This window comes from Talpa europaea, assembly GCF_964194135.1.
Source record: "Talpa europaea genome assembly, chromosome: 1".
NCBI classification, from domain to species: Eukaryota; Metazoa; Chordata; class Mammalia; order Eulipotyphla; family Talpidae; genus Talpa; species Talpa europaea.
The window spans coordinates 111,954,695-111,975,158 of NC_140073.1; the positions used below are offsets into that span (position 1 = coordinate 111,954,695).

The 20,464-nt window shown below is 43.5% G+C and overlaps 1 protein-coding gene across 1 annotated transcript; it reads right to left on the reverse strand.

Annotated features, from left to right (window-relative positions):
* Nucleotides 1–2,713: 2,713 nt before the first annotated feature.
* CHRNA1 (cholinergic receptor nicotinic alpha 1 subunit) lies at nt 2,714–16,932 on the reverse strand (the record flags this gene model as incomplete). The annotated part of the gene is made up of 9 exons (XM_084247493.1): nt 2,714–2,845; nt 3,153–3,392; nt 4,470–4,693; nt 7,243–7,480; nt 7,973–8,168; nt 10,299–10,408; nt 11,435–11,479; nt 11,592–11,737; nt 16,890–16,932. 9 exons carry the CDS (start codon nt 16,930–16,932, stop codon nt 2,714–2,716), a joined length of 1,374 nt encoding a protein of 457 aa, XP_084103619.1.
* Nucleotides 16,933–20,464: the final 3,532 nt, after the last annotated feature.

Here is a 20,464-nt window from a genome sequence, read left to right on the forward strand (position 1 = left end):
CTGCCTGTCAGCTCCATGAGGCCCCAGCTGACTTCCACCAACTGGAGCCCTGAGCTCCGGAGCCCCTGGCAGTGGCAGCAGCACCTCATGGGTCCTGATCCCCATGTATGCTGCTGCACTGTGAGGCCCCTCCCCACCCTACCCCCTTCCCTGTGCTCAGAGGATGGGAATTCTCTCTTTTTCCTTCATTGTAAGATATATATAGCATGCTGGGCCTCCCCGGTGGCGCAGCGGTTGAGCGCTGGGTTGCGAAGCTGCCCGCGGCTTCTGCGGCGCCGGTTCGATCCCCGGCTGCTCCCCGGCCACCAGAAGAGGGTCCCACATGGCGCGCAGACCTCTCCTGCCGCCCACTGCTCCCCTCAGCAGTGTACTTCGGTCCTTCTGCCTGCTCTGCTCCCCACTCTGGCTCTGGTGAATTCTCTCACCCTCCCACGCTTCTGACTGTACCCAGTGCATGTGTAAACAGAACAAACAAACAAATAAATAAATAAATAAACATGCCTCTATTTAAAAAAAAAAAAAAAAAAAAAGATATATATAGCATGAAACTTACCTTCATGTTTTACTTTATTTTTAATTATGGTAAAATACATGTCACATAAAATTCATCATCTTAACAACTTTTAATTTTGTTAAAGATTTATTTATACATACAAGAGCTGGGGTGTAGGCCAGAGGTGTGTTTGGGGTGGTTGAGAGGATTTACCAGAGACAGAGTAGGGAGCAGAACAGGTGGATTGACTGAAATACACTGCTGAGGGGAGTAGCGGGCGAGACAGGAGAGGTCTGCTGCACCATGTGGGTAGCTCTCTGGCCAGGGATCTAACTTGTGCTGCAGTAGCTGTGGATAGCTTCACAGTGCTGATGCTTAACCCCTTGAGCCACCAGTGAGGCCCCTTAACCATTTTTAAATGTACAATTCAGTGACGTTAAGTACATTGACCTTGATGTGTTACCATCAGCACCACTCATCTCCAGAACTTTCTCATCTTCCTAAATGGAAACTCTGCACCCCTGAGCAATAACTGACCCCCTCCCACCCCCACCCAATCTGGGCAGCCACTGCTCTACTTTATTATTCCTGAATTTGCCTATTTTGGCTGCCTCATATCAGTGAGATCATACACTAACTTGTCCTTTGGTGCGTGGCTTACTTCACTCAGCATGATGTCTGCATGGTTGATCCCCTTGTAGCCTATGTCAGAACGCTGTTCCTCTTTTGGGCTGAATGCTGTTCCATTGTATGCCTAGATCACATTTTGCTTATCCATTGGTGACACCTGTGTTATTTCTCTTCTTTGAACGCTGTGCATATTGCTACAGCGAACATTGATGTCCAGTGATCTGTTTAAGTCCCTGCTTTTAAACCTTGCAGGTAAATGCCTAGGAGTAGAATTGCTGGATTGTATGATGATTCTATATTTAGCTTTTTTGAAGAGACACCTTTCTATTATATGTAAAGGATTTTCTTGTTGTGTCTGTTTTCCCTTAAGTTTATTGTAATGAAAGAACTGCCGTGGGTATGTGATGGGAAATCCCAGGGAGAAGCAGATTGAAACCCCCTGTCTATAGAGGCTGCTCAGCACTGCAGTCCACACTCTCCCCTGGTGCTGATGTGGGTCCGATGTGTTCTGATGATGCAGAGGTCGTGACTGAACCCAGGGTGGCACATTTTCTAGAGTGAACTAGTGTTCTAGAGTGAACTCCATGTGGCTTAACTTTCTTTTCTACTTATTCAGAATTTTAGAAATGGTGGTAATAGGTGCACACATTTTTTACTTCATTGGTGGAACTCAAATCCATGAATGATTGAGATAAGGAGTGAGAGAGGAAGGCAGGAGTGTAATTGGGAGGCCAGAAAGGTGGTTGACACTTAGACTGAAGCTCTGGAAAACACTGATCGCAGTTCCAGGCTGACCTGGATGGAGTCAGGCGTGACTGGTGAGCAAATGAACTGACCCAGCCTGAAGTGACTTTGAACCCACATGAGGTCTGGGTTCAAATCTCACTTCTGCTTCCTAGATTGGACAATGAACTTAAACTCTCTCACATCCAGTTTTCTCATTTGTAAAATGGGACACTGTGAGCATTATGAGAACGAATAAAGCCACACAAGTGACACAATTCCCAAGGGGCCCAGTCCTTACTTGCTACAGGTTGGAACCTGATTTACCTCAAAACTTGAGCCTCAAACTCAAGTGCTATGGTGGACTGGGAAATCCTTCCTGCACCTCCCAGTTCTAAAAATCTACTTTAAAACATGTAATTTTGATGCACTTTGTCTATGGAGTTATTCTGGAGCTCACTTCTGGCTTCTATTGCTTCCTCTCCGTCCCAATCCCGGTCTTTTGTGGACTGGTAGACAGACCTTTCCTAGTAGGTACCAAACTGGCTTTTAAGCAAAGGCTATGTTCTTTGCTTAAAGAAAAAATTAAAAACCAACATCAAACTTCAGTTTGGAAATGAATGCTTCTTGTAGTGATCCAGTTTTATTTATTACGAAGGAGTCACTCTCTAGGGATAGACAGCAGGGTTGAAAAGAAAAGCAACACGAATACATTGAGGCCATAACCTGACATAAATGTAATTAATAACAAATACACAAAATTAAATGTTTGATGAGTGAACCAAGTAGATGAACCCTCCTGTCTTCACTGCCTTTCTCTGCTCTGCTTGGTCCTGGGGCAGAGGTGAGCCCAGCTCAGCTCTTGGCTCATCCTTGCTGATTTAATTCAATGAGTCGACCTGCAAACACAGCCAGGGTCCCAATGATACAGACAAGCATGAAGACTCCAAGGAGAATATGGTCCATCACCATGGCCACATATTTCCATTCCTCTGCCGCCTGCAGGGGAGGAGAATGTTAGAAATTCCTGAAGAAGACTCACACGCATCATCTACCGGCCCTTCAGTTTGTACATCTCCAAGCCCTGAACATGCTTGGCTAACATTATATTTGTTTTTTAGTTAAATTATTCACAATGTGAATTATTAGCCAGGTGCCTGCAGGCAGCCACCAAAACCCATCTGAGATCGGCAGCTCCCTCTTGAAGGCCACATGCCAATCAAGCCAGACTTCTGTACCCAGTCATCTGTCCATCTGCATTTGACCAGTGAAACCCAGAGGGCGGGTTTCAAGCCACAGTACTCACGTTATTGGACTCCTGGTCCGACTTCATGGTCTCTGCGATGTACTTGACGCCCTCGATGGCACTTTTCACCTCAGGGTGTTTGATCAGAGGAGAGTGGAAGCCCATGGGTGGAGGTCCCGGTTTCCCAGAAATGTCAGAAATATCAATGTCTTCTGTAAAAATCTTTTTGTCTTGTCTTTCTCTGGATGGTCTTTTCATGGTGGAAAAGAACATGATATTTGGGATAGTCTCAATAAAAACCTAACATGAAAAAGAAATCCTTGTATGAGAATACTGTCAGCAGGCAAGCATCAAATTCTGACTTTAAATTAGCGAGGCCTCAACCTCTTTGTCCTTTAAACAAAAGGACTATGCTCGATTTTCAAAAGGATTCCTTCATGCATAGCCTGGGGCCTGTTAAATTACTATGTTAAATTACAGGGATGCTTATGTAATTCGAGCAGTTCACCACTAGAGGGAGACTGTGTGCCGCCATCAGAGTCGAAAGAAACCAATGAAGCTTAAACTTCAGGACCCTTTATAGGCACCTGCTTCTTTTAAGACCTTATGTTCTCATGATCACATGATAACCCTCCCCCCCCACACACACATATAAAAATATATAAGCTTCTGGTCCCATGAAACAGCTAGGCTGTTTTCTCCAATTTCTTGTTCTGAAGAAATGCAATATTGCATTTGCACCCACCAGTTCCTGCAGTTGCTAGGAATCACTAAATCTTTATAGAGACGTTGCAATCAGTTTCTTTGTCAGTTCACAACAAATTTCATTTTTCATCAATGACTCTGGACTTCGGTGTCTCTGCAATGCTTTATTTTAAAAAATGATGTATTTGAAATGTTAACACTAAAAATCAATAATATAAATATTTGAGACCAACTTCTCACTGAAACTTACTTTTTGACACTCTCATTAAGCCCTTCTCCATCTCTAGCCTTTATTTTATTCTCAGCAGGTGATTCTACCAGTGAAAAACTAAGCAGTCTATTCACAAATTGGAAGTTATACAAACATAAATGTCCTGTCTTTTACACCATTTGAATACGAAGACAGATTTATTCATCTCCAATCAGAGATTCTTCAAGCTTGAATTTAGAGTGGGTTTTCTTGATAGTTTTTCTTTGCTCTCTGGAGAGGCTACATGAGATATTTATCCCTAGGAAGAGACCCAAAGAACTCCTCCAAATCCCTTACAACCCATCAATTTCTAATTATTCAGTGTTGCCCAGATACCCCTGACCCCATGGAAGGGGAGAGCTGTGGGTGTCCTTCAGGGATTGAATGCCCTGAGCATGTTTGCCTGGGCCTCGCGCACTCACCTTCCGCACCCACTCGGGCATGACGTGGGTGCTGGGTGAGCGGTGGTGCGTGTTGATGACGATGACGGTGATGATGATGGAAGCGATGACAAAAACCATGGTGAATAGCATGTATTTCCCAATCAAAGGTACGGCACTGGAGGTGGAGGGGATCAGCTCCACGATGACCAGAAGGAACACGGTTAAGGACAGCAGGACAGAGATGCTCAGAGTCATCTTCTCCCCTGGACAAGAAAAAAATAGAGCAACCTACCTGTTATGGGCTGACCTGTTGCTCCCCCAAGTTTGTACGATGAAGTCCTAAACCTCAGCACCTCAGTAGCTGTGCAGTTGACCCTTGACTGCCATGGGTTTGAACTGCTGGGTCCATTTAAGCACAGACTTGTTTTATACCTGAGGGTTCTGCATCCACAGAGTCACCCCAACTTAGACTTGGGTGATTGGATCTGGTGATATGGAACCCACCAACATGTAGGGTCAGCTCAAATCATGCCCAGGTTTTCAACTACCTGTGATTGGCAATTCTAATCTCCATGCTGTTTAAAGGTCAAGTGTATTTAGAGATATTACTGTATTTAAAGCAGTAATTAAATTAAAATGAGGTCTTGTGTTGGGCCTCTGCCAATATGATGGTGTCCTTATAAGAAAAGGAGATTGTGACACACATATCACAGAGAAGGAGGACTGTGCAAGGACCCAGGGGGAACGTGGTCATCCACAAGCCAAGGAGAGAGGTCTCAAGAAGGAACCAGCCCCTCTGTTATCTTGATCTTAGACTGCCAGCCTCCAGAACTGTGAGATAATATGAATATCTGTTGTTTAGGCCCCCCAGTCTATGGTGCTTTATTATGGCTGTTTTAGCAAACTAATAAACCACCCATACCCAAGGGTGAAAGGAATATAACTGGCATGTTCTAAAAGCATTGTTCTGGGTTTTTTTTAATGCTGAATTGCCTATGAGACCTTGGCATTTTAGCTCTGATGACAATGTAAGGGGCAGGTATTTCCACTAGAGATTGCCAAGCAGAAGATAGCTACTTCCTCTCAGGGCCCAGAATGCCATTTTTTGGTTTAACCCAGGAAGCCAAAGGGGTTCTGGGAGGCAAGCTACCCCCCCCCCCAGGAGGCATTTTCTGTCCTGCAGCAGAATATCTTAAAACTCCCGATAGAGAACTCCACCTGGCCTCCTTGTTACCCAGCAGGTAGGTGGACAGCCCAGGAGCCCAGGAGTGTGTATTTTTCTCATCATGCAAGCAAGCTGCAAGACCAGTACCAGAGGAGCACATACTGGATTTCACACTGCTTGTTCTCTCACTTTCATTTTGAGGATGATTTGGCTCATTTTGTGTTGTTGCCAACGCCCCCATTGCCCCCACCTCTTGTCTCCAGGCCCTATAATCTCAGGGTGAAAATGACCCATTGGAGTCTTGGTGTGGCCAGCAGCAAGGGCAGGAGCTGAGAGGCACTGGGATGTTTTTTGTGGTGACTGATCACTGTGGATACAATAGAAAACCTGCGGAAGGTTTGGTTGGTCTTACTGTTTATGACTTGGGAAACCCCGTGTTGCCCTGTTTTTCAGTACAAAACTTTTCCCCTTAGTGAACCTTCCTTGCTAAGAGTATATGTGGGAAAATGAGTGGAAGAAAGCAAGAAATTGTCAGTCTGCCATAGTGGAAAAGAAGACATTTATAAACATGACATATTCATCAAATTATATCAGATTTCTTGATCAATAATGATGGTAACAGTAACAGCTAACATTTATCAGCCCACCTTACTGTTCTGAGGCTAAGTCAAGGATAAATCATTTAGGATTTCTAGAACTCTAAATAGTGTCCATATTGTCCTGACTAGTGTTTTCCCTCTTCACGTTGAGAAGCTTCATTTGACTAGAAAGTTGAAAAAAACAACTATAATGACTAGAACATACATCTTGTGGGGTGTTTTCTGCCTTACTCTCCACTATATTCCTGCGATATAACAGTCACTCCCTCAAATAGAGGTTAAATGAGTGAATGTGTCATCTTTTTTTCCTGGTTGGAAAATTGGATTTAGACTTTTGTGGGTCTACAAAAATCATCTTGATAAAATTACTAGCTGTCATAAGTTTGGGGAGTACGTGTACCCTCTTTCTTTCTTCCCTATGTCTGCCATAAATTGTTACGAGCAGAGATTTGCTGACAGACATGTGTGCGGTCTCGCCCCCCTTTTTGTAGATTGTTGGTGTTGGGTGAAATTATGTCACAGATGTGACTGCTCAGTAGGAGGTAAGCAATTTGCCCAGGCTGATACGTGAAGAAGAAGTGCTACTTGGGAAGTATGGTCTTGCATAGAGAGAGAGTGCCATCTGGAAAACAGATATGCAAAAGCTTTTTACCAGTGGCAAACAGTGGGCTAAAGGGGCAGCACCTGCATTAGTCAGCCGAACAGGTGACTTCATAGGGGAAGTGGTTTGGGGAGTGTCTGTGTTCCATGCCCGGCCCAGCACATTTCTGGGCACACATATTCCATAGGTATTTGACAAATAGGATCGGTGGTTAGTCACTCTAACTGGACTGAGCTGTGTATGTGTATCTTCAGCATCACTTTACATTCTGCCTGAGCTGAGGGTTCTGCCCTCAGGACCTTCACCAGTGCACAGGGCTGCACCCATCCTCCCTGGGGTCTGTCCATATTTGTTTATCAGCCCAAGCTTATTCCTGGTTTTCCACAAAATTGCAGCATGAGACCTGTCAGCATCAACAGCAACAGCAGCCATGGCACCCGCACCCACCTGAGTCTGTGGGCAGGTAGAACACCAGGCCGGTTAGGAAGGAGAAGAGCAGGCAGGGAATGATGACATTGACGATGAAGTAGAGGGGCAGGCGCTGCATGACGAAGTGGTAGGTGATGTCCAGGTAAGGGGTGGAAGGGCAGCAGGCATAGAACACCCAGTGCTTCCAGCCCCGGGCCTCCTTGATCACCCATTCCCCGCTCTCCATGAAGTTGCTCAGATCCGGCTGGTCACTTTCCTGAGAAGATGGAGTGAAACCTTGAAATCCCAGCCTTGAAAATCCGAGGAGGGACAGGGTTTTATAATCAGCTGTGAGGAGGTGACAGATTCCAGCGTTGTCTGTCACATACCCAGGGGGATCCCTGGGTCACTCCTGCTTTTAGGTCATAGATTCCTTTCCTACAAAGTAAGGGTGAGGGGGTGGACTATTGGGATGCTCCATTTTGACTGCACACCTAAGTCACCTGGAACTGTAACCCTAACCCACTCCAGATGGAGTAAATCAGAAATCTTCGGGCTGTGCCTGGGCACAGGGTATTCATTTAAGCATCCCAGTGGTGTCCATGGGTAGGGCATCAAGAATTTTCCCAAACACCGAGAACCATCAAACTAGATGACCCCCAAAGTTCCATCTAACTGGTGCTGAGTGCATGTGTCTCAAGGAGCAGAGCTGGAGACCCGAGGCACTCATCTCCTCAGTTCAGCCTCATCCAATGAGGTCACCACCTACCGGGTTGATGGCCACCACAGAGCCATCATAGGTCCAGGTGCCCAGCTTCATGCTGCAGTTCTGTTCATCAAAGGGAAAGTGGGTGACGATGATCTCACAGTAGCTTTTAAAGATGGCTGGAGGTGTCCATGTGATGTGGCCTGTGTGGTCCAGGAGCACTTTGGTGAACTTGACAATGGCAAAGTCACCATCTGCACTGCAGTTGGGATGAAAGAGGAACATAGCTCGCTGTGACGGATGAGGCTTCAGCTCTGCTTAGGGATGTTTAACAGGAGACAGCTGTTCATATTCAGGTGCTAATTATAGAAGCTTCCTTTTGGGTAGTGTCGCTTTTCAGTCTATGGCAATATTCCCCAAATTTGTTTGATATTAAGCATCACTGGGAAGTTTGTATAAAATACAGATTCCTGAGCACATAGAGCACTGATTCAGAATATCTGGGAAAGAGCCTGGGAATCTAGTTTAAAGAAATAATAGGTAACACTGATCCATGGCATCCCAGATTTTTTTTCCCCCAGTTCTCAGTGGTGTCTGTCATGTTAATCTTCATCTCTCCTGACTTCCCTGATTTACTCAGAAAGTTAACTGGGGAAAAAAACAGGAATTTTAAATAAAACCTGCAGTGGCTCATTACTATGACAAGCAGGTTAATGAAGAGGTCTTTCCCCTTTTGAATAACTATTTAGAACTCAGAGGAGTGGGGCCTCATCCCCCAGAAACCTCCAGAATGGTGAAGAAGGAGTGATGGATGAGACTAAAGGAGACCCCCCTTCTCCTCCTGGGAAGTACCCCTCAGTTCTGCCTGTGGTGTCCCCATGGCCCAATGTTGCCAGATATTTGGCTTCCTCTGAAGCTGGAAATCTAGATATTTTTGTCTAAAATTTTCAGATTATGGAATGATGGATTTTTCCAGAGAGGCTAAAAATTGCATTGCGATGCTTCCTGATTTTCAAATGTTGGCAATAATTTTTTTATTTAAAAATATACCCAAAGTGGTAGATATAAAAAAAACAGTAACAAGGCACTTCTGTAGGCCTTATTTAGTGGGCAGTTGCTCTCTCCAGGCTGGTGGGGAGCAGGCAGGATAGTGTGGGGTAGGTGCCTCTGCCTCAGTGGACCTTCAGGGACATGACTCACGTGCTTTGTTTCAGCAGCCTGAGCAAACTAATACACACAGAAAAAGCACAAAGTAAGAAACACACTAAACCCCCTCGAACATGGCCCATAATTCTTTATAGTTAATTGCTCACTTCATCAATCAAGAGATTTTCTTGCCATTTATTTTTTCTTGGAATGGAGGTTGGCTTGGTGCAGAGAACTACATAGTTCTGGGCCTTCCCTCAAGAGTCCCAAAAAACAGACGCTCCATAGACATCCAAGTCTGTCCTTCTAAGCAGGTAAAACAGGATTCTCTTCCCACCAGTGTGTTCCTGATAGGGCTTGTCAAAAGGATCAGAGATTGTCATTGCTTCCCTCAGAATCTCACCTAGAGAGAAACTTCACTAACACAAGACAGTCTGCCTATCAGAATATTTGTCTGACATCATTACATAAATGATCAGATAATTTGGCTCACACTTGAATCCCAGGTATAGTTGGAAATACGTAGCAGAAAAATCAAAGTTGGGGAGGGTCGGCTTTATGGAGTGCATTTCCCTTCCACAGCCCTTGCCGCCCTCCCTGGTAGGTGTATTAGAAGCACAGCCGGCCGGCCCAGACACATGCTGCATGGTGTCGCATGGCAGACCCTCTCCGCCAAGCCGCATGCTCCTGCCTGGAAAGGGTGCACTCTGAAATGAACATTCCCTGACAAATGAAGGGCATATGATAATGAACGTGTCATTAAGCTGGAGTGTCTTGAATCACATTATAACTTCACCACATGCAGGCTGTCACGGAGCCCAGTGGAGGGGCTCTGCAGGCACCCCGGGCCATCCGCACAGGCCGTGTCTTGGGATGCCGTGAGCATGTGCTGCAGCACAACCCCGGGAGGTTCAGACCTATTGGTAGGAAGGACATTTCATTCCAAGGAACTCGATTAGATGAAGTTTGGGTTCTTTGGATACTTGCCATACACCCTTCAGGAGCTCTCAGGGATTAAATGTCCCTTACCCCACAGCCCTGATTCAATTTGGCTCTGATAATTGTTTCTATTCATAACATGAGACACCATATGGCGCCCCTAGCATGTCAACTTGGCGCTTGGTTTTTAAGGGTTATTTAATGTTAACAGTGTTGAGAAGCATACCAGGGGTGGCAGCCCTTCCGTTAGGGCACTCGGGCACCGCCTGCCTTATCCCCTCCCCATCCTGTCTGTTTTGCTTACTTGTTATAGAGAACAAGGTCTGGGCGCCAGATCTTTTCTGAGGGAATGTGAATTTTTTTCACGCCGCCATAGTCTTCTGGATTCCATTTTAGGTTGTAATCCACCCATTGCTAGAAATGAAGACATTTAACCAATTGAAAAGCTAAAAATATATTTTAAATTCTAGGATTGAGCGCTTGGACAGCTGTGGTAATTCAAATTTGAACAGAAATTGTGTTCCAGTAAGAAAAGTTTGATTCAGGGTTCAGCTTTCCCTTAATGAACAATAAGGGCAAACACATAATAGCACTGACAACCTGCAGGCCCTGTTCTAACCACCTTCCCTATGTTCATCACAGTCTCAGAGCTAGACTTTTGAACTACCGGTGGTTACTTGACCCTGTAAGAGTAATTGCTCCATGAGAAAACAGAGGTATTCCCAAGTCACACCACCGGGTGGTGACAGATCTACTATGCCATCCTGCCCACCTCAAGAAAGGACAAGGACCTTATTGTGAACAAGGTCCTCAAGCAGGCAACATCATTTTTAAAGTATTATGTATTTTTGTATATTCTATAGTATATGCCCACTGTAGCCAATTTGAATAACACAATTTTACAAACTGAATTGTCTCCCCCAAATTTCTGTGTTGAAGTCTTAATCCCCAGCACCACAGAGTAACCTTAATTTGATGAACTGTATTCATCAAATTAAAATGAGGTCATTTAGGTAGATCCTAATCCATTGTGCTTTGTCTTTATGAGAAAGGGACACGTCCAGACACACAGATCCAGGGAGAAGGCCATGTGACTGTGCAGACTGTCAATTGTAAGAAATGGACAGATTCTCCCTCAGAGCCCTCACAATGAACCAATCTGTCAACACCTTGATTTTGGACTTTTGTCCCCAAGAATTATGAGACAATGAACTGCTGTTTAAGTCACCTAGTTTGTGACTTTGTTTCAGCAGCTCCAGCAAACTAATACACATAGAAAAAGCACAAAGTAAGGAACATCAGCAAACATGATCCATAATTCCACCCCCCCCCAAAAGATCTACATACATTTTAGTCTATACCCCTGTCACCCCAATTGATTTCAGCTAGGCCTAGGTTAAATTTCAGGGTGAATTAAAGCCACATAAATAGTCGAATTACCTGTTTCAGACGAACATTGGTTGTCACAATCTGATTTACTTCATCCTGAAAAAGACGTAAGACCCCATGTTTAGGGAATAGATGGGGGAGCAGAGGAGAGGATGCTTCAGAGTGAGAGATGTGGGTGTTGTGGGGAAACCTAGAGCTCATATCTTACCACATTGATGAGCTGTATCAACTGCAGGCCCACGGTGACCTCCACTGCCTGGCGGTGGTCTTCCACTGGCCGTACCACGCTGTTGTAGTTTTCAAATAGCTTTGCCACCAGACGTGTCTCATGTTCAGAGCCCAGGACAAGGCCAGCTAGGGCAGTAAATAACACACATGCTGTGAGATTCTGTTTCTCACTCTCCACATATGCTAGCATGAGAAATCGGGGTGTGACCAGCTAATGAAAGGCATGCAGGCCCCTATTATTGCCTTCAGTTCCTCTCCAAGAGCTGCTACTGTTGTAGACCCTTCTTAGGCAACATGCAACATGCCAGATTATCATGACACTTGTAGTTTGGACAGATGACATTCTTTGTACAGCTTCTGAATGAGTCAGGTTTGCTAAGGACATGCACACACAAGAAAGGTCCGCACAAAAGCCAATCTCAGAATTTCAGAGTCTAGTCATGCCATAATGAAATCTTGAATTGGCTAGCCTCAGATCTCATGATGCCAGGAATAGCCAAAAATTGATGCTGGTTCACACCCATGAGGATGTGAACATATTATGTAAACATAATTAACATAATTGAAAACAACAAATGTTGGTGAGGAAGTAGAGAAACTGGAATTCGCATATATTGCTGGTCAGATTTAAAATGGTACAGTTGCTGTGGAAAATAGTTTGGTGCTTCCTCAATGGTTATTTATCATATGACCCAACAATTCCACCATCCCCTCAAATAATCATTTATACAAAAACTTGTATGCAAATGTTCATGGAAACCCTGTATATACTAGCTAAAAGGTGGAGACAATTTGAATGCTCATCAACAATAAGCAGACAAATGGTGTATCCATTGGGTAGAACATTATTCACCCATAAAAAGGAATGAAGTCTTGATACATACTACAACATGGATGAAGCTTGAAAACATACTAAGTGAGAGAAGTCAGACTCAAAAGGAACATATTCTGTTATTCCATTGATATGAAATATTCAGATTAGGCAAATCGATAGAGACAGAAAGTAGATTAGTGGTTACCAGGAACTGAGGGATGAGGGTAGTGGAGGTGAATGCTCATGGTACACCGTTCTTTGTGTAGTGATGAAATAGTTCTGGAACTAGATAGTGGCGATAGTTGCATAACACTGTGAATATACTGAATGCCACTGAATTGTACACTTTAAAATGGTGATTTTATGTAATGTATATGTTACCATAATTGAAAAAGAGTATTGCTGCTGGTGGGTACATGTCTCCGAGTTAGGTTTTTAGAATAGAGTGAAACTATGTCCTTTGCAGACCTGGGTTTGGGGCTCCTGTGTGGCACATCATGGATTCCCAGGAACCTTTACTACATTTTCCTTTAGGAGGGAGGGGCAGTATCATCTAATACCCTCAGAGCCCACCTCTCTCTTCTGTTCAATGTTATGTGTTCCTCACCGGCCTCTGATGAGTCAGCCAGGCAGACATTATCACCTGAGATTCCGAGAGGTTGTACAACCTGTCCAAGGTTCTGTGACTAGGACAGACTTCCGTTTAGCACCCTGTCATTGTACATGTGTCCCTGTGTCCCTGCACTAACTCCTACCATCATGATGTGTTGTGGGCTGTCCTGGAAACTGTGCAACAGCATATGCTATACCACTGTTCTTATGAGAAATGTGTTCCAGATTCCAACAAATGCCTTATGGAGGCTCTTTGTAACTCAGGCCTTCCGTGGATTGGGGCTTATGTGTTCAGGGTTGGAGAGGAAACAGACGTACAATCCATTTGCCCTGACTCATGTAACCAGATCTCCCCTCTCTGCAGGTTACTGCTCAGACCACCAGCCCTCCTCCTGGGCCAAATCAACTTCTGAAAAATTGAACAAATGAAATGCTTTTCCTTTATTGCCAGTGGTGTTAACCTCTAAGACGGGTCATTATTTTTCTCTTTGGAGCCTAGGTTTGGAAGAGTTTATAAACGAAGTAATAATTAAGTAAATAGTACTTTTTCTATTTTTATTAATCATCAAAAATAAACTAACATTCAGCTTGCTGGGCACTAGATGTTCTTCTCTGTGCTTTATAGATACACTGATGCTTTCAACCCTCATAACAGGGTGCAGCGGGTAGTATTATTGTCCTTACCTTACAGATGAGGAAACTGAGGCACAGAGAGGTTAAGTGACTTGTCCAGAAATGGTGGCACTGGGAATCCAAACCAGAGCCCATACTCTCGACTGCAATTGCTCATTCAGAACTTTGGATCAGATTGAAACACCCATTGTTATACAAAGAGTTGATACATTTTCACCAAAAAGTATGTTTTAGTCTGCAGCACTTTATTAAAGGCCTGCATTTGTATTATCTTATTGAAGCCTTAGGACAATCCCATGAGTTAAGTCTACCTTTAATTTACAAATAGAAAACAGGTTCAGACAGTTAAGCAATGTGGCTCCCCAGGCAGTGAGAGCTGGATTTTAGCCTGAGGCAGCCTGACACTAGGACCTGTGTGCTCCACCAGCTTCCTAAAAGTAAATGTATCATTCTACTCCGAGTTTTGAAACTTTCAGTGTAGCAGAAATACCATCATTATGGCCTTCATGGACTCTACGTAGGGAACTCCTAAGCAACCTACCTCTTCATATCTAGTTTCCCAAGTTGTCTGAACCCAAAATGATCCAAGGTGCCCAACCATGCAAGACTCATGTGGCATCTGTCTGAAACCACCTGTATTTGGGCACCTCCACAAGAAGGCATATTGTCCAAAGACCCAGTTTGTACAGTCATTTTATTAAGCCTGTGGGACACTGCAGTCTCCTCCATGCCTTGTCTATCCTGGGCCTCTCTCCCTCCCCCATAACCCATGGCATGGGTCACTTGGCTACTGAGTTTGAAGATAATGCTTTGGCATTACCCCAGGATTATTATTTTGAAATGACCTTTTCCCCCAGTTCGACAGGAAGAACATACTAGAAAGCAATGTGTAGAGCAGATGGTGAGCATTATGTAGCAGGACAAGTTTGCTAGCCAGCCACGGTCCATTAAGGAGAAGGGGTGAACTAGGAACATAGGCGCGCCCAGAATTCCAGTGACTTTCACCTTCCCCTCTCCCACCGTCACTAATAACAAGGGGGGCTTTTTCTGTGAAAATTTCTCAGGGGAAATTTATGTTCCTTCGATTGTGTTTATTGGCATTCCTTTTCCCCCCACCAAAGCAAGCTAGAGTGATGGAAACTTGCAGGGCCATTCCTAACTCCAATATGATTTGAAGAGTTGGACCAGTTCTTCATGGACTCAATGAATCACAATAAATACTTTCTTTAAAAGACAGGGAGTTAATGAACAAACATACAGACAAGCAAGTAAATAATGACAAAGTCTTCCTTTACAGCAAAATCCCATTAATAATTCTTATTCAGAAGTTGGTAACATTAACTCATTTATCAAATATTTGTGAACCTTTATTATGTGCAAAGCACTGTTTGAGGAGCTTAGAGATTTTCAAAGGTGATTCTGATGTGAACGCGGTCTTCCTACCCTCCTGGAGAGTGACATTTGTCATTTGCATAAATAACTATGAACAAGTTGGAAAGTAATATGCCACAAGGAAGGTGACAGTGAAGTACTAAGGATTCCGGAGACGGAAGACAGGAAAACGTTGAAACGAAAGATGCTCTATAAATAGCGCAGAGATCACTGTGTTAAGCTAACACAGGAAAGAGTGTCCCTGATATGAATGAGAATTTAGCCCACAAAAGACTGATTCTAAGTAGGAGAGCCCAGCCTTAATTTCAAACTGTTCTTTATTGTACCAACTGATTCAGTCTGTTATGTGTGGAACAGTCTGTTGGCTGGGCAAAAGGATTCTGTGCTGTTACTACCTTGATACCTATACTGTTATTACCCTGGGTAATGCTTAGCTCAACCTGGTGCTATGTCTCTTGCTATGTCTTTGCAAATTTCTGGTAGTGTTTTGTAACTGTGCACATAACAAATGGTATCTCCAACTGATCACATTCTGAAATGTGTAAACTAAGTAAGCTTGAGCAGGCCAACTCATGCCTTTTAGCTTTAGTTTCCTTATAAGAAAAAGTGAAGAAGTTGGACTGCTTAATTGAGATCTAAATTTCTGTGAACCAATTATGTGAATTGGTGCAGGCAGAAGCTGGATTTGATTTAAATACATTGTACGTACTTTTAAAAATAACTAAACATACATTTTTGGAGGTCTTTGGTGCCCTAAGATTGATGCTTTAAGGATTTGTATGTGTAAGCATAAGAATTTTCATAGTGTGTAGTGTTTGCAAACAATACACACACACCCCACCACTGCCTCTGGCACCCCCACCGTCATCCCTACCACGAAGCCAGCTTTTGTTGGATCAAGTCCAAATTCCACAGGATATAATTTCTAATTTTTTTCCTCAACTCTACTGAAAAAATTTAATTATAAAGCTCTTTACCTCTTTTGCCCAGAAGGGCTGTGTTTGTCAACACTTGAGAAGAGAAATCACGGAATGTCACTGGCCTTGTTTCGCAGTTGGGATGATATCACTAGTAAACTTTCATGTGAAGCAAGCAGCAGCCATCTCCTACTTCCCTCTACCGGAAGTTTGGGATTCAGGATAGCATTTCAGCTGCTGTGTTGTCACACATTCCAGAGTTGAATGCAGGTCAAGGGCTGTGCAAGTTTTATAGTTTCAATTCAAACCCAAACCCACATCCAGTAATATCTTAAAAAAAAACAACAACATAAAACACAAAAACTAGTCCTGAATGCATTCATATGGACTGTTTCTTAAATTCAGAAGTTAATAAAATTACAAAATATTTCATCTCTTGGGGAGAATTTAGTTACAATTATTAATAGATTTTTGCTCTCTAGCACATGCCGCTGTCAGTCAGCCTTCCTATTATCAGAATTCTCCTAGAGCAATGTAAGGACTGGTTAACCATTATAAGTAGCCATTATAAGTAGCTGCTCTAAGTCCCTAGAGCGCAAATACAAAGAGCAGCTCTGGGTGGTAGGTATGATGAGGCATCTGACCCTATGGTGATTCAGTGCATGACGGAGGGAGAGGAAATCTGTGTGGCTGCTTTGTTGGATCAGGTGGTTCTCATTTTAACTGCAGATCACAAACTAGCAATCTTATCCACAAACCCAATCAAGCCAATATGGGTGAGAAACTGACAGAGCAGCCTGCGGCAGGTGAGGCTTGGCCATTTTGTGTTCCCATCAAAGAAGCAAGACTCTGTTTTGAGGGCTCCTGGGGCTTCAGCCTCACGGGAGAGCCCTCCGACCCCAGCACTTACCTGAGCAGAACGCCAGGAGCAGGAGGAGCAATCGGGGCGCCATGTGTGTGGGCGCTGGCATGGACTGGTGGCAGAGTGGTGGCTTGTGCTGTGCACTGCCCAGGACTGTGTGATGGGACGTTTGGCAGCTCGAGGATTTGGAGTGAGCCGGCTCAGCTATTGTTTTACACCACCTGTTTGTGGCAGTGACAGCTGGGCTGCCCTAAGCCCTCAGAACTGCTCCTCAGCAACTTGATTATTGCAGAGTGCCTCACTTTACACACTTGCTATTCCCATGATAAGTTGTGTGAACTACATTGTGTATTAAATGCACTGCGAGCCAGCGCTTAATAAAAAAAAACATGCAGCGGGGAGACTTGTTTTGAATGGTGAGCAAATCCCTCCCTTGTAAACATGAAAACCTCATCTATGCGGGTTGATTTCATCAGTCGTTTGGCTTGAGCAGATAGCTGTTTATGTAAGGCTCTGACCAGCCGAAATCAGAAACGTCCACATTCAGCCTATGGAACATTTGTTCTGCTTCTCTCCAGGCCGAGAGTGCTCGGCTTTTGTGACCCAATGAATCTGGGAGGAGTATGATTGTCGCTGAATCTGCTGTTGGAGCGTCTATGCTGGGTCAGGTTGGGTTTCTAACAAAGATGGTTTCTTCCATAAAACTGTTTTACTGGCCCCCTGGAGGGGCTGTTCAGACCTATCTTTGTATATAGCAACACCTGCCCCATGATGGGCCATTAGCTGGAGCAAACCACCCACCTCCCAGGTGCCCTTATTCAAGGAAAGAGTAATTAATGTGAACACAATGTCCCACTGCATGAGCAGTTGTTCCAGGTTCCAACTTCCTTCCATCAATTCCTCTGCCTGCTCTCACTCAGGGGAGTAGAGAATGCAGCGGTTCGGCTTTCCAATTCCTTTGTTGGGGACAAAAAATCCTAAAAGCCAGCACTTAGTGATTGCTCAGTCTCAAAAGCATTTTTACCCAAATGGAGAAAGAAGCAATGATTTACAGCAGTTTGCATGTTCCTGCCTTGTAAGGAATCCTCTCACCTCAAGCCCAATGCCAGCATTCTGACAACCCTTCCTCGCCACACCCCAGACAAATCACTGGATACAGGGCTTGGAGGGCAGAGCAGAGAGCAACAAGGAGGCATGACAGGTCTTCCTGCTAAGCCAAAGTAGAGCATTCCTATGTGGTATAATTTAATGGGCTGTTTTTTGGATCTGGGAACACCCAAAAACAATTCCATATAAATTAATGTAACTATATTCCTAGACCCAAAAAGTAACCTAGCAAATCATATCAAATCAGAATGTTCTACTTTCAAATATTTGGGGCTACCCATAATTAATTAATTAATTTAATTAATTAATTGTGGGACATCAGCTGTCCACTAAAAATTGGTTCTTTCCCTGCCATAGCCTAGAACTGTGACTGCCTAGCCAGGAAATACATCCCTCCACACTGTGTGTCTTGATGGAGTGATGTGAACCAAGTTCTAGAAAATAAAATATGAGGAAAATTAAGTGAGATTCACAAACTCCAACCAGAGCTCGTCCATGGGCTTCTAAGCCTTCCAACTGGCACAACGGACCTGACCCCCGAGGCAGCCTTGGGCAACACATGCTGAAGGGGCTTTACTTTTGATATCGGGCGTCCTTGAATAGCTTTACAGGGAGAAGAGACCCTATTGCTGTGGTCTGGTGATATTTTTGAAAAAGTATCATACATTTTTCTACATTATAAAGTACATATACTTGTATATGTTTATGTGGCAAATTTAAATAATACAATGTTATGACCCGAATTGTGTCTCCCCCAAATTCATATGTTGAAGTCTTAACTCCCAGTAGCTCAGGATATGACCTTATTTGGTGATAGTAAGGGAGGGGGGAGCAGCTGAAGGATTGGAGCTGGATGCTAGAGAGAAAAAGGATAGCGATTACCAGTGATTTGTAGGATTTTTGGCTTGATTTAATGAATTAAAGAAGACTGTGGATGGAGCAGATTTAGTGGAGTTGGGGAAATCATGAGTTCTTTTAGGGGTGTGATGCATTCGAGATGTGTACAGGAATTCTGAGTAAGCAGTTAGATGTATGAGTCAAGAGTTTAGGAGAGAGGTCTAGGCTAGGGAGGACAGTGTTTAATACCACAACTGGATCGGTGAAAGAGTGAGGATAGGCAGAGAAGAGAGCTAACAGAGGTAGGGAAGAAGAGGAAGAGGCAGAGAAGGCTGAGAAGGAGGAAGCAAAGAAACAGGAGGAGATCAAGAGAGTAGACTTCTCTATGTCAGGTGAAGAACTCATACAAGGAAGAGAGTGTCCCACTGTGTAAAATGCTACTGATGGAACCCAAGAATAGGACAGAAATGACCATGGCGCTGAGCAATATGGAGGCTACTGGTGACCTTGACATCCACAAAACCCAGTTGTGATAGACTTAAGAGAAGAGGAATTTGAGGGACTCTACTGCAAAGAGTAACAAAAAATAAGGTGGTAGCTGGTGGGGGAAATAGATTCAATAGAAGCTTTTTGTTTTGTGACTTTCTGGATGGGAAAAATAACAGCATATTTGCAGGATGATCACAATAATACAATAATAATGATAAAAGAATTGATTATGTAGTCAGGAGTTGGAAGAAAACACCCATAAAAAGGATTTTCAAAATGAGATTTACTATATATAATCTTCTGTAAATTGCAAACTATATAATAAATATGCTCCTGGTCAACTAATATGGATCTATAGTTTCATTTTCAATGGCTGTATAGTAGTCTATTTTTTGAGTGTACCATTATTTAACTGATTTCATATCATTGGACATTTGGATGTTTTCCTTATTTACTCTTATTTATTTGTTTTTATAAATAATCCTTATACATATAAATCAGCCTAATTTTATATACTCAGGATACTATAGGAAAGCTGATGATTGCTGTAGGATAAGCTCTAGAAGTAGAAGTGCTGGGTCAAAGAATGAAAACATTTAAAAATAATAATGCATAACAAATAGCCCAAATCTCCATTATACAGTCACAGTTCCATATTGTTACACGTTTACTGGTGTGCTTACCTGTTTAATTGCTGCCTCTCCTATCAGACACTGAGTGTTTTTTACTTAACTGCTGTGGCTTCATCTTTTGACACAGAACCTGTCATATGTATATAGTAGGCACTCAGTCAATAATTTCAGGAGTGAATGAATGAAAATAAAGCCTGCTTCAGTGACTTGGATAGAAGATAGCATTGGATAATGTCATTTGAGGATAGAATGAGCTTTAACTATCCATCACTTGCTAGTATCCTGCAGAATTTCTGCTATTTAGCAACAAAAGGGTTTGTAATTGATTATTAAATAATGCATGAATGAAGGATGTTGCTCTTCTAAAATTCCACCTTCTTGTGTGTCTTAATGAATATAATAATTGTGGTTCATCCAAAATCACTTCTTTGGAGAAAACACTCAGACTGTGTTGGTCTAAACTGCCCCAGCAGCGGGCCGCAGATTTCCAGCATGCACCTCGGCCCGATGACCAGCAGGTGGCAACAGTTAGTTACTAAAGTGGCTGCCGGGAGAGAC